We start from the raw sequence: 27,747 nt of genomic DNA on the forward strand, positions 1-27,747 counted from the left end.
GAGTTTAAGAAAAATTGCAGATAGCTAGGTAGCCCTTTTTTTTTTTTTTTTTTTTTTTTTTGCTTAAATCCACCATGGGAAAGTTACCATCTTGTCTTTTTTCTTTTGCTACCTAGTCCTAAAAAGTAAGTAACTTATTAAAATGGCAGTAACCTAAAACAATAGCCAAAAAAGTTAGAATCCAGAGGTGTTTGGTTTCCCTATAAAAACTAAAGATAACATCTTAACGTATGTCCCTGAGTTGTCTTTCAGAAACTTGGACCCCTCCTCTGAAGACCCTCACCCAACAGATTCACTGGCACATAAACTTCAGATAAGAAAAAATTAAGTACAAAACCCTGACCTGCGTCCTTTGTTCTAAATTTCTTCCTAGTGGACTTGGAGGGAGTCATACCCCTGAGCCAGTTACTGACCCCAGACTTTTAAACAAAGCTTCTCTTCCTTAACCAATTAAAATAGAAAATCTTTAAATGTACCTACGATCTGTAAGCCCCTTCAAGATATCCTGCCCTTTTAAGCCAAAACCAATGTATAACCTCCATATATTAATTTATAATTTTGCTTGTAACTTCTACTCTCCTTCCCCTGCCTTTAAAAACCCTTGCTTACAAGACACTGGGAGGTCAGGATTTAAACAATGGCTGCCTGGTCCTCCTTCCTTGGCACCCTACAAATAAATGCCTTCTCTTCTATAGCTATAAGAAGCCTTGATGTAGATACCTGGATTTACTGTGCCAGGCGAGCAGACCCCAGTTCAGTTAACCCTTCAAGGGTGTTGTGAGTGGACAAGGCAAACACAGAATTGGGCCGGGTGGATTGTAATGATTTTGTAATGATTCTCATTGTGGTGTGAGTATTCACACCTCCTGAATTGGCCGGGAAATGGATTTTTTTAGTCACTTGGTGACCCAGGGTCACAGGCTTTCTTTGTGTCTGGCTGGGTTTCCACTAAAATGCTTATGATACCAAAGCTCACCAACTAATTTTTAGTTACCTTCAAGATGTGGAGTGAATGTACTATTTGAAGCCTGGCATTGTTGCCCTGTGTCAGACCTTTTCTCAGGGCGCAGGTCTTGTCAAGGTCCACATCCCTCGGCTTGTGATCCTCACGCCCCCCAACCTGGGGGAAAATCACTTTACTGGGTAGGCCCATGTGCTGACGCCAACTCTCCCTCTTACAAGAGTGCAAAGTTTAGGCTTATTTTCATTTTGCTAATGTTTCCCAGTGATCATCTGTAACTGGAAGATTTTAGGAGTCCACAGGGCCCCTGGTTGAAGATCTTTCCAGTACCACAGTTCTTGGGAGTGTTCACTGGCTCCACTACAGCTACCCTGCTGGGTCTGGCAGGAAGGCAATCTTGAGATGTTTCTATTTGTCATGGGTGCACCTCTTGATATTCTACATTGGGGTATGAGTATTCACACCTCCTGAATTGGCCAGGAAGTGGCTCTTTGAGCCCCTTGTTTTTCTGATAGAAAACAGCCAGGATAGGATATTCTAGAGGCCTTCTTCTTCAGGCTTATGGAAGGGGCCTTTGTGTCCTTACATAAAGAAACCACTTCTTTTTCCTCAGAACTTTGATGAGGTCTTGGGTTGCACTGGAACAATATTGTTGAGCTATTGTCACCAACTCCAAGAGCAAGTCACACTTTCCCAGGGGCCTGCTCCTATTGGCCAGGGGCTTTCTAGGCCACTGTCATTAGGCACCAGGGAGCAGAGACTGATTGCTTGGGGTTGTATGAATCCACGTCCATCCTACAGGAGGCTGATTCTAACATTGTCTGCTACAAGGGCCTGCTCTAGACTTCACTGGATGAAAAGCTTTTGATAGTGAAGAGCTCAGTATTTTCATTTGTGAATTGGGCATCCACATGCTACATTTAATTTGCTTTGCACTTTTTTTCCTCAAATGAGTGGACTTGTAAAAGAATAATTTTTAAACTCCTCACACTTTGCTTTTATCATTACTTTTGACTTTTTTGTGTGTGTGGCGGTGAGGAGTGGGGGTTGCTTTCTGGTCTTTACCAGAATATATGTATTCTGAATATGCATATTTGAAATGGAGTTTTACTCTTGTTGCCCAGGCTGTAGTGCAATAGCACGATCTCGGCTCACCGCAACCTCTGCCTTCCGGGTTCAAATGATTCTCCTGCCTAAGCCTCCTGAGTAGCTGGGATTCAGGCATGCGCCACCACACCCAGCTAATTTTGTATTTTTAGTAGAGACGGGGTTTCTCCACGTTGGTCAGGCTGGTCTCGAACTCCCGACCTCAGGTGATCTGCCCCCCTCAGCCTCTCAAAGTGCTGGGATTACAGGCATGAGCCACCACGCCTGGCCAACAAAAAAATTTTATACAGCAACTAAATCCTTTTGTAGTACAGCAAAGAATCAGTAAATTAACAACAAAAATCCTTTTCAGAAAGTGTAGCAGGCACAAATAACCTCAGCTCTGTGGTTCTACTTTGTTGTTATTTTTTGTGAAACCAGTCTTTCAGCCTAAACACTTTTTTCATTTCTGAGGCACCAAAGAGCACAAGACTGTGTAAACAGAGAACGCTGTTGTCAACTGTTTATGCTCTGGCTCAAAGTCTCTCCTTAGCCTTCTGAGCCCTGCTAAGCTCAAGGGTCAAAAGTCCACAGCTGGCCTCGACTGAAGAGTGCTCTTCAGTTTACTCCCTCATAGTTGAGGACAGACCCAAAGGTCTGGCCTTCTCTTATTGTGGAATCTGGTTACATCTATAAGTGGGATCTTCTGCATAGAAAGTTAATTTTTGGTGAAAAACTCTAAGAGATGCATTCCAAAAAGCAAAGGAGTGCAAAAGTCACTGAAACAGACCATAGCTGAAGCTCGAAAATGATCCCCATGTCTGTCATAAGTGTTCCCGTGTCAGGGTGCACTCAGCTTTCCTGCACAAAGGAAACTCGATGATTTGTGCACCTGAAGGATGTATCTTAGCAACGGCTGTGAAGGAACTGTACTGAGAAACTTTCTCTAGGCTTTGTCTAGAGGAGCTCCACAGCAGAGGCGAATAGCAATTAACAGTGTCCTCTAAAGTGAAGTTTACATTTAGTTGTATTAATTTTAAGGGGGGAAAAAAGGCAATTAGTCTTCCTAGTTGATAGTAGATTTGTTCACTCTTTTAAAATACCCATCCCCATGTCATAGTAGGAATTATGAATAAATTTTTTAAGAGTATCTTTGGATTTGGCAAACAGTGTTAGGGTTGTTTTAAAAAGGTGGGGTTTGAAAAATGTAAGAAAAAAGTTGTGTTTCATACATTTCTCCTTGGTAATTAAAAGTAGTGCTTTTTGAAAAATCAAGTTTTTGCTCTTATTTTGAAGTAATTATAGATTCACAGGAGGTTGCAAACAAAGATACAGGAAGCCCTATGCACCTCTCTCCCAGCCCCATGAAAATCTATTTTGACTATTAGTTTTCTTATGAAAAGAGGAAACAAACCTAAGGATTGAACTAGAAAATGGGCTGCTTCAGTTCTAGCCCAAAGGCATAGTGGAGACAGCCCTACTATGTTTTCCAGTGCACAGAAATGGGCAGCCACCTGCAGGCGGGCACAGCAGGGACACCAGAGACATGCTGATTTTCTCTCTTTCAGTGTTCTCCCCCACCCCACCTCCAAGTTCACAGTGCCTGGTTTTAAGGAAAGGTGAAGTGAGGCTCAAATGGGTATTATGTGGCTAAGGAAAGCCTTCAGGCTTTGCCCTCTATATCTAGCCCTTGTCTTTCAAGGAAGGGAAACTTTTCCCCCCTCTTTTAAAATTAAGGGCCTCTAATCCTCTAGGTTTTATGGCTGGATTTGGAGAAAGGGGGTTCTGGTTTCTATGACCTGCCTTGGGGAAGAAGGATTCTTGTTTCTATGGCTGTCCTTAGAAAGAAGATAGGAGGATAGGAAAAGGCCAGAAAAAACCTCTTGCTTCTGAGGCCTTCATTATGGAGTATTACTTTCTGAGTTCCAAGTGCAGTGGGGATGGGTAATCAATTCAAGATCACAGGAAAAGATGTTTTTAGGGAGGTAGGGAAGGGAGATATAAAAGCTTAAAGCCACTTATTTTAACTAAGCACATACAGTTATATCAAAGAAGCATAAAAATATTTAAAATTGTACTTTAATTTCACATTTTGTCTGGTTGAGTGAGGAGATGAAAGCCAAGAAAGTAAAACTCAGATGAGGAAGGAAAAAAGAAAAGAGGGAGTGAGGATAGAGGCTTGTTACCCTCAGTTCAGAAGTTGAGTTTCAAGGAGGATTTTGAGTTTTAGGTAAATTAATGCCCCGCTTGGACAGATTTTCAGGACATCATCTATCGCCACTCTTTGAAATGCTAATTAATTGATTAGCCATTCATCCTAGCTTTTCAGAGTGGTATAGGCCTCTGAGAATCACCCAGTGGGATAGCCACAGCCACACCTAGAAGAGATCATTCCCAGACTGCAGAAGCAGACAGCAATTCTACCTTGTGATGTGACCTTCCAAGGCCAGATAGAGAAGCTTAAGCAAACAAGGGAACAATGGAAAGTATAACAGCAAACTGCTTATGATTTCCTTGTTGAAGTCCTTTATCTTCATGCAGATACAATAAGAATACAGTACTGGCCACTTACCAGCTCTGGGCTTCAACCCTTCACACCTGGCCCCTCAACAACCAGTACAATGTACTGCTTTCTCTACTGTCACTGGGAGAGTTTAACTGCAGAGCATAATCAAGCTTTCTTAATTCTTTAGCTTCCTTCTGGCTACACTTGACTCCCCATTCAGCCCCAGGATCATGTTTGTTAAATGGTTAGCTACTTTAACATTGCTGTCATTAACACCCTAACCCTCTACCAGTCCAAAGAGTAGTACTCAGACCTGCAGTGTGAACATCCCTGGGAGGTTGTTAGAAGTGCAGGATCAGGGGCTCTGAATCAGAATCCACATTAGCAACATCTACTGGTGATCCTCATATGAACATTTTAAAGTTTTAGAGGCATGGGCTGGCCTCCCCCAGCTCTCACCCTTTTCCATTACAAAATGCCACCCCTCTGCCAAAAACTATGCATAAATCACCTGGACTTAGGGCTCCTTCACAATCTTCTTACTCATTTTTTATTTCCTAGTACTTTGAGAATAGCTCCTCAAACCCCCTTTCCACCCGCCATCCTCTCATTCCCATTTTTCCCTCCTCTCATTTCTATTTTCTTTCTAACTTGACAGAAGTCAGATGACTTTGCTGTGCTAATATTTTTTTTCCTTCTCTGCCTCAATATATTTGTGGTCTTCTGCCACCCTCTGTATTATTTTCTCAAGTCTCAGATAGAGTAGCATCTTCCTCATTTGTAAGCTAGCCTCTCTACTTACGCCCTTGATACACTTTCCCTTTCCCCTTCTTTGGGATCTTGCTATCTTACTGATCTCCCCTCTCCCAGAATCATGTCCACCATCTCCACTAAGCCCTTCCTTTTTGCATCCAAAGGGACACAGATCTTATTTTAAGAAAACCACAGCATCCAGTCATATTCACTGGATCCTACTCCTTTCTGGTTTATGATCTATTTCTCCTTATTCACCATCAGATTTTGCATACAAATGGTCTAGAGCAGTGGTTTCCAACTGGGATGACTTAGCCATCGAGAGGACATTTGGAAGTGTCTGGAGACATTTTTGGTTGCTGCAACTGTGGGAAATGCTACTGGCATCTAGTGGGTAGAGGCCATAATGCTATTAAATATCCTACAATGCACAGGGCAGCCTCCCACCGCAAAATTATCTGGCTAGGATGGCTACTTATCCCAGTTTGCCAGTAACTTTCCTGGCTATAGGCTTATAGCACTGAATGTCCTGTGTCCCAGGAAGCACCTCAGTCCTGGGCATACTGGGACCATTGTTCATCCTATATATATCTCACCCCAAATGTCAAAAGTGCCAAAGTTGAGAAACGCTGCTCTACAAGGAACACCCATTAACTTTACATTTTTCTCACCAACTTCCTTTCCTTCAATTGGAACTTTAATTTCTGTCTTCTTTTCTACTGAAATAGTTTTCTTTCTTTTTTTTTTTTTTTTTTTTTGTTTTGTTTTCTTAGAGACAGGGTCTCACCCTCACCTACGCAGGAGTGCAATGGTGCAGTCATAGCTCATTTCAGCCTCTAACTGCTGGGCTCAAGTAATCCTCGCACCTTAGCCCCCTAGCAGCTAGGACAGGCACACCACCATCCTGGCTAATTTTTAAAATGTTTATCTTTGTAGAGATTGGATCTCGCTATGTTGCTCAGGCTGATCTCGAATTCCTGGCCTCAAGTGATCTCCCTAAAGTGTTGGGATTACGGGTGTGAGCCACTGTGGCCAGGCTGAAATTGTTTTCTTAAAAGTCACCAGTGGCACCTTCCAATCAATAAATCCAATGGCTTTTCTCCTTCCTCAACCCTTTGGATTTCCTTCTAAGCATTTGATACTGTTGACCACTATTTTTTTGAAGCCCTTTTTTTTCATACTTTTGGTATGTGCCAAGAGGTATGTGCTCTTTTGTGGGTTCCTAATTCCTACTGTGTTTTTTGTTTTTTGTTTTTTTTGAGATGGAGTCTCAGTCTGTCTAGGCTTTGCCTAGGCTCACTCACTAGGCTGGAGTGCAGTGGCGCCATCTCGGCTCACTGCAACCTCCACCTCCTGGGTTTTAAGCAATTCTCCTGCCTCAGCCTCCTGAGTAGCTGGGATTACAGGAGCCCGCCACCATGTCCGGCTGATTTTTGTATTTTTAGTAGAGATGGGGTTTTACCATGTTGGCCAGGCTGGTCTCAAACTCCTGACCTTGGGTGATCCGCCCACCTCGGCCTCCCAAAATACTGGGATTACAGTCCTGAGCCACCACATCTGGTCCCTACTCTGTCTTAAATGTAGATTGTTTCTTAGTTAGGTGTTTCTTGGTGCGTTTCTTTATTCTCCTATTAAATAATTTATTCCACTCTAGCTTCAGATCTCATCTCTATTAGTTGATTCCCAGATCTCTTTCCTGAGTCTTAGTCTTTCATTTCCAATTGATTGAGGGGTTTCCATGGATATCCAGCAGAATCCAATACTCAACCTGAGTAATGGCAGGTTAAGAAGAACATTTAATACACTGGCTAGGAGGAAAGACAATATAGTCTAGCTTACATTTCCAGCCTTGTCTTCCACTTTGGTCCTGTATTAAGCCTTAAGTTCTATTGAACCAGGATAACTCTATCCATGCCCTTAAATGTGCTTTCCATGGTTTTGCTTCATGTCTTCTTGCTCATTGGAAAACACTTCTGCCTTTCTTCAAATCTTCCTGATCATCCCAATCAGGAAAATGTGGAATGGTGAAAATACTGGATCAAGAGTCAGAAGACCTATTTCTGTCACTTTACTTGCTTTTAGACTTGGGACCATTACTTGAGTTTTCTATAACTTTATATATTTTAAGTAAAGAAATAATCCTGTGTCTGCCTTTCTCAAGATAGCTAATATGAAAAAATAGTTTGAAAGATGGTAAACTGCTGGTATATAGTATATAAGTATTGCATGACCTCCTGAACTCTGATAATACTTTGAGCCTTTCTAATGGAATCTTGCCATCTCTTACTTGTAGAGACAGTTAATACACATTTCTTAAAAGTAGAGACCACAATGTAAATCTTTTTCTTGCATAGTTTCTGTCATTGTACATGTCATGTTAACAGATTCTGAGTAAAGACTGATGAAAGAATTGCAATTCTACCTATTAGTCTTTATTTTTGTTTCACTAATTCCAAACATTTTATACTATATCAAATTTATCAACCCCCTCCCCTTTTTTTTTAAAATCTCCAATTTAGGTGATGTCTTTCCAGTGCAAATGAATCCAATAACTCAATCTCAGTTCGTACCTTTGGGTGAAGTTCTTTGCTGTGCTATATCTGATATGAATACAGCTCAGATTGTAGTAACGCAGGAATCACTTTTGGAGCGTTTGATGAAACATTACCCAGGTAGAGTAATAAATTTTTGTCTATTTGTACTTCACTGTATGTGTTTGGTTTCTATTTATAATTAGTCTTAAACACATAAACTGGGTGATATCCTTTTTTCCCCTCTTCTATAGAACTTTATATCAGAACCCTGCCAGAAGAAGTCCTGCATCAACAAATTTGATAAGGGTATTTCTTTTACTTTTCAGATAAACTTTTCCAAAAATAAATGCTTATGGCAATAAATAAATAAATAAATCACACTCTGTGGAAAGGAGTGCAAAATGAGAAAGTAAAGTTTATTTCCCCTCATCTCCTATTTTTTCATTCTCACTTCCCAGAGGTAATAACTGCTATTATCATTTCTTATATATGATAATATAATAAATTTTTCATAACATAAATTTGATTTTTTTTTTTTTTTTTTGAGACAGAATCTTGCTCTGTCACCCAGGCTAGAGTGCAGTGGCACCATCTCGGCTCACTGCAACTTCTGCCTCCCCGGGTTCAAGCGATTCTTCTGCCTCAGCCTCCTCAGTAGCTGGGATTACAGGCGCCCGCCAGCATGCCCAGATAATTTTTGTATTTTTAGTAGAGATGGGGTTTCACCATGTTGGTTAGGCTGGTCTCGAACTCCTGACCTCATGATCCACCCGCCTTGGCCTCCCAAAGTGTTGGGATTACAGGCAAGGGCCACCATGCCCGGCATAAATTGGATCATTCTATACATTCCCTCAACACGTTTCTCTTATTAACTTAAAAACACATCTCGGAGATCTTTCCATGCTAACATATATTGATATGTCTCATTCTTTATTTTACTTGAGACAAGGCCTCACTCTGTTGCCCAGGTTAGAGTGCAGAGGCACCTTCTTAGATCACTGCGGCCTCAAACTCGTGGGTTGAAGCAATCCACCTGCCTCAGCCTCCCAAGTAGCTGGGACCACAGGTGCACACCACTCATTCTTTTATTTATTTATTTTCTTCCTTTTCAAGAATGGCATCTGGGCCGGGCGTGGTGGCTCACGCCTGTAATCCCAGCACTTTGGGAGGCCAAGGTGGGCGGATCACGAGGTCCAGAGATTGACAACATCCTGGCCAATATGGTGAAACCCCATCTCTACTAAAAACTACAAAAAAAAAAAAAAAAAAAGGCACGGTGGCAGATGCCTGTAATCCTAGCTACTAAATAAAAGAATGCTTTCCTCAGTCACAGTTTAAATTTATAATGGGTTTTTATTTGAGTGAATTCAGATTTTTTTTGTCTATTTACTCATTAACCTACCCATATGACTTTGCGTCGACCAAATTATTTTCCTGTTATTTTTATTTTTATTTTTGAGACAGAGTCTCACTCTGTTGCCCAAGTTGGAGTGCAGTGGTGCAATTACAGCTCATTGCAACCTCTGCCTCCAAGGGTTCAAGCAATCCTCCCACCTCAGCCTCCAAAGCATCTGGTACTACAGACACCCGCCACCATGCCCTGCTAATTTTTGTATTTCTAGTAGAGGCATGATTTCACCACGTTGCCCAGCCTGGTCTTGAACTCCTGAGTTAAAGCGATCTGCCTGTCTCAGCCTCCCAAAGTGCTGGGATTACAGGTGTGAGCCACCATGCCTGGCCTATTCCTATTATTTAAGTTATAAATATTATTTATGCTTCTTTGGCTTTTTTTTTTTTTTTTTTTTGAGACAGGGCCTTGGTTTGTTGCCCAGGCTGGAGTACAGTGACACAATCATAGCTCACCGCAGCCTTGAACTCCTGAGCTCAAATGATCCTTCCACACCTGGCTAATGTTTAAAAATGTTTTTGTAGAGATGAAGTCTTGCTATGTTGCCTAGCCTGGTCTTGAACTCCTGGGCTCAAATGATCCTTCCACACCTGGCTAATGTTTAAAAATTTTTCTGTAGAGACAAAGTCTTGCTATGTTGCCTAGCCTGGTCTTGAACTCCTGGGCTCAAGTGATCCTCCTGCCTCAGCCTCCCAAAACTCTGGGATTATAGGCATGAGCCATCACACCCATCCCTGGCATTTTAATCACATGTATTATGTTACAATCAGCTCTGGGTTTATCAAGCCAATGTGTAGTCATTTCAGAGTTACTGATTTCACTCATTAAAATTTTTCTTATTCAAAATCTATCTGTAAAATGCTTGTCTGTTTTAGGCATTGCAATTCCATCGGAAGATATTCTTTATACCACTCTGGGAACGCTGATTAAAGAAAGGAAGATTTATCACACTGGAGAAGGATACTTCATAGTTACTCCTCAGACTTACTTCATTACAAATACAACCACCCAGGAAAATAAGAGAATGCTGCCATCAGATGAAAGTCGCCTGATGCCAGCTTCCATGACATATCTGGTGAGCATGGAGAGCTGTGCAGAGTCAGCCCAAGAGAATGCTGCCCCCATATCCCACTGTCAGTCTTGCCAGTGTTTCCGGGACATGCACACTCAGGATGTTCAGGAAGCACCAGTTGCTGCAGAAGTGACTAGGAAGAGTCACAGAGGTCTTGGGGAATCCGTATCTTGGGTACAGAATGGGGCAGTTTCAGTGTCTGCGGAGCACCACATTTGTGAGAGCACCAAACCTTTACCATACACAAGAGATAAAGAAAAAGGCAAGAAGTTTGGTTTTAGTCTCTTATGGCGCAGCTTATCTAGAAAGGAGAAGCCCAAAACAGAACACAGCAGTTTCTCTGCTCAGTTCCCACCTGAAGAATGGCCCGTCCGAGATGAAGATGACTTGGACAATATCCCTCGAGATGTTGAACATGAGATAATCAAACGAATTAACCCCATTTTGACTGTTGACAATTTAATCAAACACACCGTCCTAACGCAAAAATACGAAGAACAGAAAAAATATAATAGCCAGGGCACTTCCACTGACATGCTGACAATCGGGCATAAGTATCCTTCAAAAGAGGGGGTTAAGAAAAGGCAGGGTCTGTCTGCAAAACCTCAAGGGCAGGGCCATTCTCGCAGGGATAGACACAAAGCCAGGAATCAGGGAAGTGAGTTTCAGCCAGGAAGCATTAGACTGGAGAAACACCCCAAGCTCCCTGCTACACAGCCCATCCCCAGAATTAAAAGCCCAAATGAAATGATAGGTCAGAAACCACTTGGTGAGATTACAGCAGTGCTAGGTTCCCATTTGATTTACAAAAAGCGAATCAGTAATCCTTTCCAGGGTTTGTCTCACCGAGGAAGCACAATATCCAAAGGGCACAAAATTCAGAAGATGAGTGATCTGAAACCCAGCCAGACTGGACCAAAGGAAAAGCCTCTCCAAAAGCCTAGGTCCTTGGATTCCTCAAGAATCTTTGATGGTAAAGCCAAACAGCCATATGCTGAACAACCTAATGATAAAATGGAAGCAGAATCCATTTACATAAATGACCCTACTGTCAAACCCATCAATGATGACTTCAGAGGTCACCTCTTCAGTCACCCTCAACAGAGCATGTTGCAAAATGATGGTAAATGCTGTCCCTTTATGGAAAGCATGTTGAGATACGAAGTGTATGGTGGAGAAAATGAGGTAATTCCTGAAGTCTTGAGGAAAAGTCATTCCCACTTTGACAAATTAGGGGAGACCAAAGAGACTCCGCATAGTCTGCCATCACGAGGTGCCTCCTTTTCAGACCGAACACCCTCTGCTTGTAGATTAGTGGATAACACAATACACCAGTTTCAAAATCTTGGCCTTTTGGATTACCCAGTTGGCGTGAACCCTTTAAGACAACCTGAAAGACAAGACAAAGACTCAGAAGAATTATTGAGAAAAGGATTTGTCCAGGATGCAGAGACTACAAGCCTAGAAAATGAACAGCTTTCTAACGATGACCAGGCCTTGTATCAGAATGAAGTGGAAGATGATGATGGTGCCTGTAGTTCATTATATCTAGAGGAGGATGACATTTCTGAGAATGACGACTTACGTCAAATGCTGCCTGGCCACAGTCAGTATTCCTTCACAGGTGGAAGCCAGGGAAATCATTTAGGAAAACAAAAAGTGATTGAGAGATCTCTGACCGAGTACAACAGCACAATGGAGAGGGTTGAGTCTCAGGTGCTTAAAAGAAATGAATGCTACAAACCCACTGGGCTGCATGCTACCCCAGGTGAAAGCCAAGAACCTAACCTCTCTGCTGAAAGTTGTGGCCTAAATTCAGGGGCCCAGTTTGGTTTTAACTACGAGGAAGAACCCAGTGTTGCTAAATGTGTACAGGCCTCAGCACCTGCTGATGAAAGAATCTTTGATTACTATAGCGCAAGAAAAGCCAGTTTCGAAGCTGAAGTCATACAAGACACTATTGGTGACACAGGAAAGAAGCCAGCTAGCTGGAGTCAGAGTCCTCAGAATCAGGAAATGAGAAAACATTTCCCACAAAAGTTCCAACTTTTCAACACTTCACATATGCCAGTGTTGGCTCAGGATGTCCAATATGAACACAGTCACTTGGAAGGGACAGAAAATCACAGCATGGCAGGAGATAGTGGAATAGATTCTCCACGGTAGGTCCACACAAAAGTGTCTGATTTAGGCCGGGCGCAGTGGCTCATGCCTGTAATCCCAGCATTTTGGGAGGCCGAGGCGGGCAGATCACGAGGTCAAGAGATTGAGACCATCCTGGCCAACATGGTGAAACCCCGTCTCTACTAAAAATACAACCAGGTGTGGTGGTGCGTCCCTGTAATCCCAGCTACTCGGGAGGCTGAGGCAGGAGAATCGCTTGAACCCGGGAGGTGGAGGTTGTAGTGAGCCGAGATCGTGCCACTGCACTCCAGCCTGGTGATGGAGCAAGACTCTGTCTCAAAAAAAAAAGAAAAAAAAAGAAAGTGGCTGATTAGCCACTGTTCTACAGGAATTATGAAAATCAAGGGCATTTTGTTACCTAGTCAGAGACTACTGACTATCACACTTCTATAATGATACAATTCTGCCAGCTTTTATACCTTTACTGAATAAATTGTATAAAGTTACAATGAAATCTCTTATATAGTAGGATACAGTTTATTTTTAATGTGAACCAAATTTGACTGTCCCCACTACTCATAAATCTTCAATTATTTCTAAAAATAGAAATTTCTGTAAGCCAAGCACTTTCTGAACTGAGGGTTGGAAGTTTTCACTTCTATTCCTGGCTCTACACAGGTTGAGAAAGGGATGTGGCTACTATCCACTAATATTTTATTTTTGAGATGGAGTTTTGTTCTTGTCACCCAGGCTGGAGTGCAATGGCGTGATCTCGGCTCACCACAACCTCCGCCTCCTGGATTCAAGTGATTCTCCTATCTCATCCTCCCGAGTATCTGGGATTACAGGCATGCACCACCACACCCAGCTAATTTTTTATTTTTAGTAGAGACGAGTTTTCTCCATGTTGGTCAGGCTGGTCTTGAACTCCCGACCTCAGGTGATCTGCCCACTTTGGCCTCCCAAAGTGTTGGGATTACAGGCGTGAGCCACTGCGCCCAGCCTAATATTTTCTTTCTTTCTTTTTTTTTTTTTTGAGGCAGAGTTTTGCTGTCGTCCAGGCTGGAGTGCAGTGGTGCAATCTCTGCTCACTGCAACCTCCGCCTCCCGGGTTCAAGCAATTCTCCCACTTTAGCCTCCCAAGTAGCTGGGATCACAGCCATGCACCACAACACCCAGCTAATTTTTGTATTTTTTAGTAGAGACGGGGTTTTGCCATGTTGGCCAGGCTGGTCTTGAACTCCTGACCTCAAGTGATCCGCCCTCCTCAGCCTCCCAAAGTGCTGCAATTACAGGCGTGAGCTGCCATGCCCGGCCTCCACTAATGTTTTCCATGCCAATTTGTTTAAATGTTGTTTGGATTATAAAAATAGTATAGCCATGATAGAACACTTAAGAAGTACTGAAAAGTATTTTTTTTCTTTTAAAATAGCTAACAATCTTACTGGTTGAAAAATATTTTTTAAAACACCTATACTTATTCTAACACACACACACACACGCGCACACACATATATGTTTTGAGATGGAGTTTTGCTCTTGTTGCCCAGGCTGGATGGAGTACAATGGTGTGGTCTCAGCTGACTGCAACCTCCGCCTCCTGGGTTCAAGCAATTCTCCTGGTTCAGTCCCCCAAGTAGCTGGGATTACAGGTGCCCACCACCACGCCTGACTAATTTTTTGTATTTTCAATAGAGACAAGGTTCCACCATGTTGGCCAGACTGGTCTCGAACTCCTGACCTCAGGTGATCTGCCCGCCTCGGCCTCCCAAAGTGCTGGGATTACAGGTGTGAGCCACTGTGCCTGGCCTAACATCTAGATATTTTTTAAAAATCATTTTATATTTGGTTTGTTTCTGTATAACACTTCAGTCCAAATGTATAGATCTATAGATTTTGTCTACTGGGCTTGTACTGAGTTACTATTTTGCATGTTGCTTTTTAAAATTAATAGCCTATCATATGAACATTTTCCCTATGTTATTTAATAGTTTGTCAAAGGTCATTCTAAAATTTGGTTCATATCTTTGCCAGTATTTTTTTTTTTTTTTTTTTTTGCTTTGAGACAGTGATTGACTCTGTCACCCAGGCTGGAGTGCAGTGGTACAATCACAGCTCACTGCAGCTTCAACCTCCCTGGGCTCAAGTGATCCTCCTACCTTAGTCTCCCGCGTACCTGGGACTACAGGCATATGTCACTATGCCCAGCTAATTTTTTTTTTTTTTTTTTGGAGAGATGGGGTTTCTCCATGTTGCTCAGGCTGGTTGGTCTCAAACTCCTGGGCTCAAGCAATTCAGCCTCCCAAACGGCTGGGATTGCAGGTGTGAGCCACTGAGCATGCCTGGCCCTACACTTTTTTCTATGCATTTGTAAGTTGCTCTGTTGTTTTTTCTTTGAGACAGGGTTGCAGTCTGTCACCAGCTGGAGTGCAATGACACAATCATAGCTCACTGCAGCCTAGGCCTCCTTGGCTCAAGCCATCCCCCAACCTCAGCTTCTGGAATAGCTTGGATTATAGGCACATGCTACTATACCCAGCTAATTTTTTGTAGAGATGAGGTTTTACAATGTTACCAGTCTGGTCTCGAACTCCTGGGCTCAAGGGATTCTCCCGCTTCAGTCTCCCAAAGTGCTGGGATTACAGGCATGACCCACCGCACTGGCCATCAGGCTAATTAAAAAGTTTTTTTGATCACTTCTCGGCCTTTTGGCTAAGATCAAGTGTAAAAAAGTTTTTTTGTGGAGACAATATATTGCTATGTTGCCCAGGCTGGCCTTGAACTGGATTCAACCATCTTCTTGCCTTGGCCTCCCAGTTGTGGGATTGCAGGCATGAGCCCTGTACCAGGGCTTAATAAAAGTACTTTTAACAACAAATCATACAGAGCCATGGCTTTCTTTTTTCATGTAACTTATGTATATCCTGTTATTGATAAATGTAGCTTAAGCTTGGTGTTTGTTTGTTTGTTTGTTTTTTGAGATGTAGTCTTGCTCTGTCGCCCAGGCTGGAGTGCAGTGGTGCGATCTCGGCTCACAGCAAGCTCTGCTTCCTGGGTTCAAGCAATTCTCATGCCTCAGTCTCCGAAATAGCTGGGATTACAGGCACACACCACCAGGCCCAGCTAATTTTTGTGTTTTTATTAGAGACAGGGTTTCACCATGTTGTCCAGGCTGGTCTTGAACTCCTGCCTCAGGTGATCCACTCGTCTCAGCCTCCAAAGTGCTGGGATTACAGGCATGAGCCACTGCGCCTGGCCTCAAGCCTTTTTTTTTCCTTGCCTCAGCCTCCTGAGTGGCTGGGACTACAGGCATGAGCCACCATGCCCAGCTATTTTGTGTGTGTGTGTGTGTGTGTATTTTTTTTTTTTTTAACAGAGATGAGGTTTCACCATGTTGGCCAGGCTGGTCTTGAACTCCTGGCCTCAAGTGATCTGCCCACCTTGGCCTCCCTGGTCTCAAGTGATCCACCCACCTTGGCTGGGATTACAGGCGTGAGCCACAAGCTTGTTCTTTTTAATGGCTGTTTAGCATTCTGTTATGTGGACTATATATATATGTAACTATTATTTTCCTCTTTTTTTTTTTTAAGAGACAAGGTCTCACACTGTTGCCCAGGATAGAGTACAGTGGTTCAGTCAGGGCTCACTATAGCCTCGGCCTCCTGGTCTCAAGCAAATCAGCCTCCTGTGTAGCTGGGACCACAGGCTTGCACCACCACACCCAGCTGCTGCTGCTTATTATTATTTTGTTAAGAATGAGGTCTCACTATGTTGTCCAGGCTGGTCTCAAACTCCTGGGCTCAAGCAGTTCTCCCATCTTGGTCTCTCAAAGTGCTAGGGTTGTAGGCATGAGCCACTGTGCCCAGCCTATTTTCCTTTCTTTGACATTTAGATCATTCCCAATTTTTTGCTATTAATAAATCAATCTGCAGTGAGTTATTTTTACATAAAAATGTTTGTGGGCATTTCTGAGTTTTTTTCTTAGGATATATTCCTAGAAATCTACATTTTAAAAACGTATCATTACTTCTTTATTGGGGGTGCAAGACCTTTTCTTTCTTTTTTTTTTTTTTTGAGACGGAGTCTCGCTCTGTCACCCAGGCTGCAGTGCAGTAGCACAATCTCAGCTCACTGCAACCTCTGCCTCCCGGGTTCAATTGATTCTCCTGCCTCAGCCTCCTGAGTAGCTGGGATTACAGGCACACGCCACCACGCCCAGCTAATTTTTGTATTTTTAGTAGAGGTGAGGTTTTCACCATGTTGGCCAGGCTGGTCTCAAACTCCTGACCTCAAGTGATCTACCTGCGTTAGCCTCCCAAAGTGCTGGGATTACAGGTGTGAGCCCCCATGCCCAGCTATTAAGTCTTTAAGATAATCAAAACATGTCTTCAAATGTGAACAATGGTGGTGTAAACCAAAAAGCCATGGGTTCCTTTTCTTTCTCTGTGGCAAAAACAAAACAAAAACAGATGAGAGACATTACTCCTTGATAGGTGACTAGGAATTTTGATTTGCAAAATTTTGAGAAATTTAATTTGTTAAGGATTGCTTATTTTTAAGCAATATGCTTTCCTGAAAGGCTAGCTATAATTGACAGGCATTTAGAGGAAAGGGAAGGGAAAGTAACATTTGAACATCAACTGTGTGCCATGATGGTTATAAGGATTAGGGGGATAGAGATGAACAAGACATTGTTTCTACTTACAGGAAGTATACAATTTAGTTGGGGAGACAAACAATAAACATAGGCAAGTTGAACTTAAGAACAAAGCATGAGACTTTAACAGTCAAAGAGTGATGGAATTGAGTGATGGGCTGTTTAGAGAAAGACTTAGACGAAATATGTTTGCGATGTATTTTAATGTAATGGACAGTTGATGGAGAGTAGCAAAGTGGGAAAAGGGAATGTTGAAAAGCAAAAATAGGCTGGACGCAGTGGCTCACGCCTGTAATCCTAGCACTTTGGGAGGCTGGGGCGGGTGGATCACGAGGTCAGCAGTTCAAGACCAGCCTGACCAACATGGTGAAACCCCATCTGTACTAAAAATACAAAAATTAGCCAGGCGTGGTGGCACGCGCCTGTAATCCCAGCTACTCAGGAGGCTGAGGCAGGAGAATCACTTGAACCCGGAAGGTGGAGGTTGCAGTGGGCCAAGACTGCACCATTGCACTCCAGTCTGGGCAACAGAGTGAGACTCTGTTTCAAAAAAAAAAAAAGCAAAAATACTTTTTTTGTGTGTGTGACAGAGTCTCACTCTGTTGCTGAGGCTGGAGTGTAGTGGGTGCGATCTTGGCTCACTGCAACCTCTGCCTCATAGGTTCAAGAGATTCTCATGCCTCAGTCTCATGAGTAGCTGAGATTACAGGTGTGCACCAGCATGCCTGGCTAATTTTTGTATTTTTAGTAGAGACAGGGTTTCACCATGTTGTCCAGGCTAGTCTCAAACTCCTGGCCTCAAGTGATCTGCCTGTCTTGGCCTCCTGAAGTGCTGGGTTTACAGGCATGAGCCACTGTGCCCAGCCTACCAAACAGTATTGTGAGTTAGCTGAAGCAAGGCATATGTGTTAGATAATGGGCTAATATAGCTTGTTCCTTCTAGAAAAGAACATTGTAATATTAAAAATATAATAATTTGCTTTTCTCTTCCATATGATTTCTCATAAAAGTAATAAATTTCACAGGAAGATATTGGCCACTTCAGATATATGGAAGTTTTTCGGGGAACTTACTGTTTCTGACTAGAACATACTTGATACTAGATCTGAGAACAGATGTTTTTCAGAAAATATAAACTTCTGTGAAGGCAGCTGTCAAATAATTGAGATGCTATTGTGAAGCCTTTAAAATGTAAAGAGCACTTTGGATTTTTAAAGGTTAACTTATTTGATAAGTGTACCTTTGTATTAGTAAATGTACTACTTCAAAGTAGCAAATGAAAGTATAATGCCTTGGTTAGAAATTCAAGTTCCCTTCGAAGCCAATAATTCTGTTATTTTTAATATCTTTAGGACACAGAGTCTGGGATCTAATAATTCAGTCATTTTGGATGGACTAAAAAGAAGACAGAATTTTCTGCAAAATGTCGAAGGCACAAAGAGCAGTCAACCACTCACATCCAATTCCTTACTACCGCTAACTCCAGTCATAAACGTTTAATTTTCTTTTGGAAACCTATTTTTTTTCTTTATAAAAAGGTAGAGCATTACTACAGAATCTTTCAATCATATAAGAATTGAGTATATAAGAATTGTCTAAAGGCAAGCATATCTATGCTATTAACCACATTACACATTTTGTTCTAATTACTGGCTTTTTTTCCTCTTTTGGTATCTTAAGGCTTTTTGAAGCTTATTTTACTGTGAGTTTATTGGGAGTATATAGATTATTTTTGATTAAAAAGTGGAATTATTGGTCCCCTTCCAATTGTAATTATCTTGAATTTTTATACATTAGTTTCTCAAATATATAGAATGCCAATTTACTTCCTGTAGTGAATTTTTTTTTAACCTACACTAATATTGAGTTCTAAGTTAAGTGGATCTCACCAGATTTCAACACAAAATCAGAAAACAGTGTGTGTTGAAGCAGTGTCTGTTGCAAGAAAACAGTGTCTGCTGCAAGATATCTATGCAACCCTAAGTCTTTATCATTACCAAGAAAGAGTTTACATAAATGTGTTGGCTACTCTGCAACAAGAATTCCTTTAATCATTGCTGCCCAGGGGCTTCTCTTTGACCAGCTTGGACATGAACAAATGGTTCCCAATGTGACTGACAATGTCGAAAATTCCTGTGGCAAGAGGCATCTGGCTGTACTACTATTCCTCTGGTTCCTCCCTACATTTCAGGCCTTCTTTGAGATGGAGTCTTGCTCTGTTGCCCAGGCTGGAGTGCAGTCGCACAATCTCGGCTCACTGCAACCTCTGCCTCCCAGGTTCATGCCATTCTCCTGCCCCAGCTTCCCGAGTAGCTGGGATTACAGGCGCCTGCCACCACACCCGGCAAATTTTTTGTGTTTTTAGTAGAGACGGGGTTTCACCGTGTTAGCCAGGATGATCTCGATTTCCTGACCTCGTGATCCACCCGCCTCGGCCTCCCAAAGTGTTGGGATTACAGGCATGAGCCACCGCACCTGACCCAGGCCTTCTTTATAGATGGCAGTGAGAAGTCAGATGGTGGAGATAGAATGTGGAGATAGAAGGGAAGCAGAATGGTTACCAAATGGCTTGGGAGTAAAAGGGAGGTTCTGAATGAGAGGTTTAGAGAAAGGTGGAAGGAGTCTGGTAGACATTTAGCAATTCATCTGCATTTTGGTCCATTTCCACTCATGGTAAGACCTAGAATTTTTTCTGTTAAGCTTTTTCAGACCAAGTAGTAGAATGGTCAGTTCTCTTGGGTTTGGGGAATATGGAGCAATCAAGACTGGTTTCAGCATGTCGAGAAGATGATGGTGCTGATTTATGGTTGAGGGAATGTCTTTTCTTTTCTTTTTTTTTTTTTTTGAGACAGCATCTCGCACTATTGCCAGGGCTGCAGTGCAATGGTGTAATCTCGGTTTACTGCAACCTCTGCCTCCCAGGTTCAAGCGATTCTCCTGCCTCAGCCTCCTGAGTAGCTGGGATTACAGGTGTGCACCACCACACCCGGCTAATTTTTTGTATTTTTATTAGAGATGGGGTTTCATATGTTGGCCAGGCTAGTCTCGAACTCCTGACCTCATGATTCGCCTGCCTCGGCTTCCAAAGTGCTGGGATTACAGGTGTGAATGACTGAATAATTGGAGAGTGTCTCTTTCTGACTCTCACCATACTGACACCAATGAAGTCCAGAGAGAAGCCCGGCACTGGAGAACTTTGTGCAGTCCCTGTGGAAGTGCAAATGACATTCACTGCTCTCTTTTGCAGTGGTCAGCTCACTCACTCTTGACTATTGGCTTTCAGTGGACCCCAACTGACTGACATACCATTGCATTCTTAGAAGATTAATTGTTGTCAAAACAACAGTGTAAACCCTGCTCTAAGTGCCAAGAGAGGTGGGGAATCTGGTATAGAAAAGACTTGTAGGGGAAGTAGAGGTGAGAGTATAGTTTTAGGGGGTCTTACAGCATGGAATCAGCACCAGTGAATGGAAGTTAAGAGAAGTATTTTAACAACGAAAAAAAAATTTTTTTTGAGACGGGGTCTTTGTCACTCAGGCTGGAGTACAGTGGCATGATCACAGCACACTGCAGCCTCGACCTGTTGGACTGAAGTGATCCTCCCACTTTAGCCCCCCGAGTAGCTGGGACTACAGGCGTAAGCCACCAGGCTTGTCTAATTTTATTTTTTGTAGAGACAGGATCTCACTATGTTGGCCAGGCTGGTCTTGAACTTCTGTCCTCAAGCAATCCTCCCACCTGGGCCTCCCAAAGTGCTGGAATTACAGGTGTGAGCCACTGTGCCTGGCAGAATTTTATATTAGACAAAGCTATCTGAAGATGAAGTAGGTAGCTTTGGAAAAGAATGAATTTCCCATTGTTTAGGGCATTCAAGCAGAAGCTTGGTGATCCCTTTACTGATATGTTGCAGGGCAATTTCCAGAATTTAGTTTAACTGGCTGGCTGAACTACATGATTTTGAAGAATCCTTCCAACTGTAAGGTTTTTCATTTGTTCTGTTTTTTTAGGAGATGGGGTTTTGCCATGTTGCGCAACTAATGAAGTCCATCTAATTTTGCCACTGGATGCATTATGACACTCTCCCTGTTTTAAAGGAATGTATTAAATGAATCAAGCTCATTATGAAACCAGTAAAATTTTCTCCTATGAAACTCATCATATAACACAGACATTAAAGACGGGAATATGTGCGATTAAATTGTTTGGGAGATTCTACTCTAAAATAGGTGACCTGCATTTTTCTCCCTAGAAATAACTGCTTTTTGTGGCAACTTTAGTTCTTGATTTGTCTTTCCTAATGCAGTCTATTCTCTAATGAGAAATCTGTTTTTTTGAGGCAGCTTAATGATCTGAGGTTAGGAGTCAGACACAAGTTTGAATTCCAATTCCAAATCCTTCGTAGCTGTGTGATGGAGCAAGTCACCAAATTCCTCTGAATTGGTTTTCTCATCTGTCAAAGGGAGATAGTAATGATGTCTCCCTTACCCGATTGTTGTGAGGCTTGGGGATGATCTATCAAAAGTGCCCAATGTAGGCCTGAGCAACCCCACTGTGGGCGTGGCTGTGGAATGGCTTTGGGTCTTGAAAAGAAAAGTGCCCAATGCAGGAGGTACCTAATATTATTATACATATATATGTATGTATGTATTTTAATATATTTTATAGTAACAAAACTTGCTTGATAGGTAAATACGTGGCCCACTATACAGGTCCCCTGTTTTTGTCAGGTTGTCTGGAATTACTCCATTACAGATTTAGTCCTTTGGGAAGGTTATAGGATGTATCTGCCATCAAAATCCAGGTATGCCACGGGGAGGTATTATGCCTTTCACTAACAAGTTTTCAGTTGATAGCTTATTTTATAAGTAGGAATAAAATATGCAAAATATGGGCTTATTGTAGACATTCATACAACATACATCCTCTCTCATCTGAGATTTCAGACTCCTAGGGATCCCTGGCATAGCTAGGTTTTTTGCAAACTATTTTCATTATTTCAAAAATCCTAATAGAAATTGTACTCAATTCCTTTGCCTTACTCTAACTCCTTGCTAGCTAAAAGATCCTTTCTTTGCAAATAGTTGAAATTACACCAGCTCAGTAATGCAACACTATCCCATGCTGGTGTGGCAGTTAAACTGCATTTGTGTCTTATTCATAGATTAGAATAATGACCATGGATCAATCATCCCTAAATACAATTTATCAGACAAAATGTTACAAAATTTCAAATCTTTTTTTTTTTTTTTTGAGACAGAGTCTCACTGTGTTGCCCAGGCTGGAGTGCAATGGCATGATCTCAGCTCACTGCAACCTCTGGTTCAAGCAATTCTCCTGCCTCAGCCTCCTGAGTAGCTGGGACTACAGGCACATGCCACCATGCCCAGCTAATTTTTGTATTTTTAGTAGAGACAGGGTTTCACCATATTGGCCAGGATGGTCCCAATCTCTTGACCTCATGATCCGCCACCTCGGCCTCCCAAGGTGTTGGGATTACAGGCATAAGCCACCACACCGGGCCTATTTTGTATTTTTAGTAGAGACGGGGTTTCACCATGTTGGCCAGGCTGGTCTGGAACTCCTGCCCCTGTCCTCAGGTGATCTGCCTGCCTCGGCCTCCCAAAGTGCTGGGAATACAGGTGTGAGCCACCATGCTTGGCACAAATCTTTTTTCTTGTTTCCTTTTTTTTTTTTTTTTTTAGACGGAGTCTCGCTCTTGTCACGCTGGCTGGAGTGCAGTGGTGCAATCTTGGCTCACTGCAACCTCCACCTCCCGGATTCAAGCGATTCTTCTGCCTCAGCCTCCTGAATAGCTGGGATTACAGGTGCCTGCCACTACGCCTGGCTAATTTTTGTACTTTTAGTAGAGACAAAGTTTTGCCATGTTGGCCAGGCTGGTCTCGAACCCCTGACCTCAAGTGATCTGCCCGCCTCAGTCTCCCAAAGTGCTGGAATTATAGGCGTGAGCCACCGCGCCCGGCCCCAGATCTTTTTTTATGTAGTGGCGCGCACATAGACACACACACACCCCAAACCAAAATGTCAAGTCTATGAGGAAGAGCAATGGAAAGAGCCTGAAGGGAAAAGATTGGGAACCATGGCATTTTGAGAACCTATCTACAGCTACTAAGGCTTTTTGGGTGTTGGGAAAACAGGCTATTGCTTAACAAGGGTGGGGAAGAGCGACATGAATGTCATGAAACAAGAATCGGGGCATCAAAGACAAATTCATCATTACTTTGCTGGTGTCTTACAGGACTTTCTTCCCTTTGAAACCTTAGTAACATTTTTTCCCCTTTGGAAAAAATGTCAGAGGTCCTAAGAGCGGGCCTGAAAAAAGAAAGGAGTAGATGTCTGGAAGACGCAGAAGCCGCTTCCAAACATTACTTGGATAATGGTGCCCTCTTCTGGGGTGACTGATGTGACAATGTGACTCTGAAACCCTGTCTCCTACTACTTGGTTCAAAACATCCAGAAAGTAATTGACTAAAGAAACAATGAGACTAAAGGTTAAGCACTTACAAAATCATTTAAAGGTTTGAATTTAGGAGCTAGATACATGCATAAATATACATATGATAAATGTATTCAAAGATGTCTCTTTTCCTTTTTTTTTTTTTTTTTTGAGACAGAGTCTCACTCTGTCACCCAGGCTGGAGTGCAGTGGCATGATCTCGGCTCACTGCAAGCTCTGCCTCCCGGGTTCACGCCATTCTCCTGCCTCAGCCTCCTGAGTAGCTGGGACTACAGGCACCCGCCACCACGCCCGGCTAATTTTTTGTATTTTTTAGTAGAGATGGGGTTTCACCATGTTAGCCAGGATGGTCTCCATCTGCTGACCTCGTGATCCACCCGCCTCGGCCTCCCGAAGTGCTGGGATTACAGGCATGAGCCACCGCGCCGGCCAAAGATGTCTCTTTTCCAATGCTGTCAAAACCTCAAGCTAATGTAAGCACCTCTGTACCTCATTTCCATAGTGCTGTTATATCAGCGGATCCAATTTCCTGTGCTATCAGCATTACTCTTCTCACTTTTCTAGCAAGATTTTAGAACTGACTTGGTTTAGGTTCCATGGCAATGGGAAAAATACCCTCCTCCTTCCCTCCCATTCTCTTTGCCTTTACTTTCTTTCTGCTTTTCCATACTCAACACTTATTTTGTGCCCCCAATATGTCTTAAATCAGTTTTTAACTGCCACTTAAACTATTTCCATGTCACAGCATTTAAAAATGATGGTTCATGACGAAGCTGCTGGGGATAAAACGTTCAATTCCTCTTGTCACATAAGATTGACGTGCAGATGCAAACAGGTTATTTGATGACTTTTACCTTCAACTCTCTAACTACAGAGTAAAACTAACCTAGTCCTGTAGTTCTAAAAAGATTAGAGAGAGGCAAGTTTGGAAATAGTCATCTTCTTTTTATATCTTTTTTTTTTCTTTTGAGATGGACTTTCACTCTTGTTGCACAGGCTGGAGTGCAATGGCTTGATCTCGGCTCACCGCAATCTCCTCCTCCCGGGTTCAAGCGATTCTCCTGCCTCAGCCTCCTGAGTAGCTGGGATCACAGGCATGTGCCACCACGCCCCGCTAATTTTCTATTTTTAGTAGAGATGGGTTTCTCCATGTTGGTCAGGCTAGTCTTGAACTCCTGACCTCAGGTGATCCGCCCACCCTGGCTTCCCAAAGTGCTGGCGTGAGCCACCGCTCCCGGCCCTTTTCTTTTTATATCTTAATGGTCAGTTTAAACAAGCTGAGGCAAAGGGCAAGGGAAATCTTTATAGGACCTTGTAACAGGAGTAGCAACTGAAGCACCCAACTCTTAAGTGTTGTAAAAGAAAGTATATCAGTGACTCTGGTAAGATGTTTGGAAAATAAAGATGTTCTAATAAGATTGTATCTTGAATTATTGTGCATTTTAATTATTCATGCACAGTATGCCTCCCCCCAACCCCAAATCTCATCAGACACAATCTCTTGAGATTTACAGACAGAGCAAATATGAAGAAAACAAAGTTCTCCACTCCTGCATCCCGTTCCCACGTTTTCTAGTTGATTGAGGCAAAATGATATCCCCGGAGAACACATGTGTAATGTGGTACATATTTTTTTCAGCTAAGCCACTCCTTGGTCAAATTACTGACACATCGGTTTATACTTGCCCTTTCCATCTGACACAGACAGCAGCCAGAGATTTGGTTCAGTGAATTTAGGGCTTAGAAAGGCAGAGTCTGTAGTGTTGCAAGTCACAGAAGGTCATTCTAAAACACTCGTATACTTGTTAATCACTTGAATAGGGAGATTTGAACAGTCTACTCCTTTCTTTTTTTTCAGGCCCGCTCTTAGGACCTCTGACATACAAATGAATGCCAAAGAGTGCTCAGGAGCTCAACTTTTACTTCAGCTGTTATTAACCTTCAACCACAAGACAATAACATCTGTTCCTTTTATCCCAATTTTACGTGCGGCATTCTTAGCCATATCTACACTGTGTTTTTATGCACATCATCATACCCTATTGTAGGGCTATAAAGACCCTACTATGGTAGAATTGGGAGTGGACTGAGGAATTAGGACAAAAGGATGTGGAAAACCGCAGATCTAGAGATGCATAGCTATTCTCATAACCTAGGAAGAGAGGTAGATTTCTCCGTCATCAATAGCTGAACACTCCTTGTGTTTCTAAGTATTGAATCCATAAAGTTACATGCAAACATACACCCCTTGCCTTCAGGCCAAGCCGTCGTTATGCAGAAGGCTTGAAGCAATCACAGATTTAACATTTGTGGTTCCAGCTATTCAGGACCAATTCCCAAACTCCACGACATGTAACAATTTGTAATTTTGCTAGGACACAGTTTGATGCTTAGGTTTTAAGGCTGGTGTGCTAGACGTTATCAAGTGGTTTGTGAGAGTAGCCCTGTGTCTCCATTGGGTAGAGTAGCTGGGTCGCAAGGATCATGAAGAGATGAAGAAATGGCTGTGAAAAGCCAACTAGCCTCGGTGATAGTAAGCAAAGGTATAGAAACACTAAGGAAGTTACCCTTTGTATTGTCAAAGGTTTCAGTTTTGTGTAAGGTGGTGATTCACGGGCAGTTAATCTCCATCACTAAAATTAAATCCTTTTTTGTTCACTGCAAATTGATAATCTGTGGAAGACAGTTTGGCTTTTCTCGCTAGCAGAAAATGTGAGGCTTCTTCAGGTTTTTCCTGTTCATTGTTTCACGGGAGCATCTTCCCCAAAACACTGCAAAACTCACAGTTCTCAGGTTGATGTGGCAGAAAGAGCATTGATATCGGCTTCAGGAGCTAAATTCTCTAGTCCTGACTGTGCCACTAACAGACTGTGGGACTTCAGACAAGTACATTCCTTTCTCGGGTTTCTTATGTCAAATGGACAGCGTGAGAAGGATCACAATGAACCAGGGATCAACTTCACGATTAAAACCTAAGACTTAAGAGACGGACATCTGTCCGTTCCTGGCTACACCTCCGGCCCATCTGGCCCACCCCAAACTGCGCGAGCCCCTCTCCACCGACGCCAGGCCTGTGGCCTCGCGCGAAGCTGTTGGTCGTTAACATCTCCCCCGCAATGGGCGGGATGGAGGGCTTCAGCTTCCGGCTGCAAATGGCGAGGCGGCGCGCGGCGTTGCCCACTGGCCTCGGCACGGGCCTGCCCACGCACCCGCCCAGCGCGCGCCGGACCCTGTCTACCGCCGTTGAAGGGCTTCCCAGCCCTAGCAGTGCATACTGGGAAGCCCCCAAAAGGCTCTGCGAGGCCGAGGAGACCAGTTCGGAGTGGGGGAGGGGAAGATAAACCGAACTATTTATGTTAATCAGTGCATGCTTCCTTTATGGAGATTGGCCAGGGTTTTACTCTAGTAACCAATCACTTCAGAACAAGGGCGGGCCCGTTGATATCTCTCACACTCATTGGTTGAGAGGTTGCGGCGCAATGGAAGGTCTTAAACCGAGAGTATCCGGGATTATTTTTCCCCGCCGTGCGGTGCGTGTCCCGGAAGTGACGCATGGCCAAGGCCGGGCGGCCGCCTTGCCCCCGCTTCCTTTCACGCTGTCGCTGCCCGTAGGTGGTTGTGGCCACTGTGCCCGGAGGGAGGCGGCGGTGGCCAGTAATGCCTGGGAAACTCCTCTGGGGGGACATTATGGAGCTGGAAGCACCCTTGGAGGAGTCCGAGAGCCAGAAGAAGGAGAGGCAAAAGGTGCGCTGAGCATGGGCCGCGCCTCCTTTTGGGCTGCGCCGGCTTGGGCGGGGAGGGGAACTGTCTGTCCCTGATGATGGCCTGTCAGAACCGGGCCGGAGCATCCGAGGGCCTCCCTTCGCGCCGCCCTCGGCCCTCTGGGGTCGCTCAGGGACCGTTTCCACCTCCACCCTCCCGACCTGGAGAAAGATGGCCCTGGGCTTTGGGCCTCTCCTCCGCGTGGCCCCTCAGCCCTTCCCGTTGGCGCCTGAATCTCAGATGGGCAGACTCAAGCTCCCATCACCATGGAATCTGTTCTTTCTCTCCTGAAGCAGTGACGCTTGCCATTTCGTTTTCATTGGCCCTCTTAGAAGATGATTAAGAAAAAATGATTGCTTTCAATATGTGTTGCTTCTGTCACCCCGTCCCCTGTGCAAGAATCCTGGGG

The 27,747-nt window shown here is 43.3% G+C and overlaps 2 protein-coding genes across 6 annotated transcripts in view; both read left to right on the forward strand.

Annotated features, from left to right (window-relative positions):
* The window catches only part of STOX1 (storkhead box 1), a 54,853-nt gene extending 35,927 nt beyond the window's left edge, over positions 1–18,926 (forward strand). Inside the window, exons 2-4 of one of the 3 annotated variants that reach the window (XM_034930696.3) lie at positions 7,826–7,978; positions 10,124–12,482; positions 18,454–18,926. In XM_034930696.3, coding sequence (XP_034786587.1) covers positions 7,826–7,978; positions 10,124–12,482; positions 18,454–18,601 — 2,660 coding nt within the window. In that variant the 3' untranslated portion in view covers positions 18,602–18,926. The remainder of the gene's footprint in view (positions 1–7,825; positions 7,979–10,123; positions 12,483–18,453) is intronic. The other 2 variants (XM_034930697.3, XM_034930698.2) reach the window with 2 other exon arrangements.
* A 4,379-nt stretch (positions 18,927–23,305) lies between these two features.
* DDX50 (DExD-box helicase 50) overlaps positions 23,306–27,747 on the forward strand; it is a 59,623-nt gene continuing 55,181 nt past the window's right edge. Inside the window, exon 1 of one of the 3 annotated variants that reach the window (XM_003815914.4) lies at positions 23,306–27,320. In XM_003815914.4, coding sequence (XP_003815962.1) covers positions 27,234–27,320 — 87 coding nt within the window. In that variant the 5' untranslated portion in view covers positions 23,306–27,233. The remainder of the gene's footprint in view (positions 27,321–27,747) is intronic. The other 2 variants (XM_008968915.4, XM_034930700.3) reach the window with 2 other exon arrangements.

The sequence above is a fragment of the Pan paniscus genome, chromosome 8, assembly GCF_029289425.2.
Source record: "Pan paniscus chromosome 8, NHGRI_mPanPan1-v2.0_pri, whole genome shotgun sequence".
NCBI lineage: Eukaryota > Metazoa > Chordata > Mammalia > Primates > Hominidae > Pan > Pan paniscus.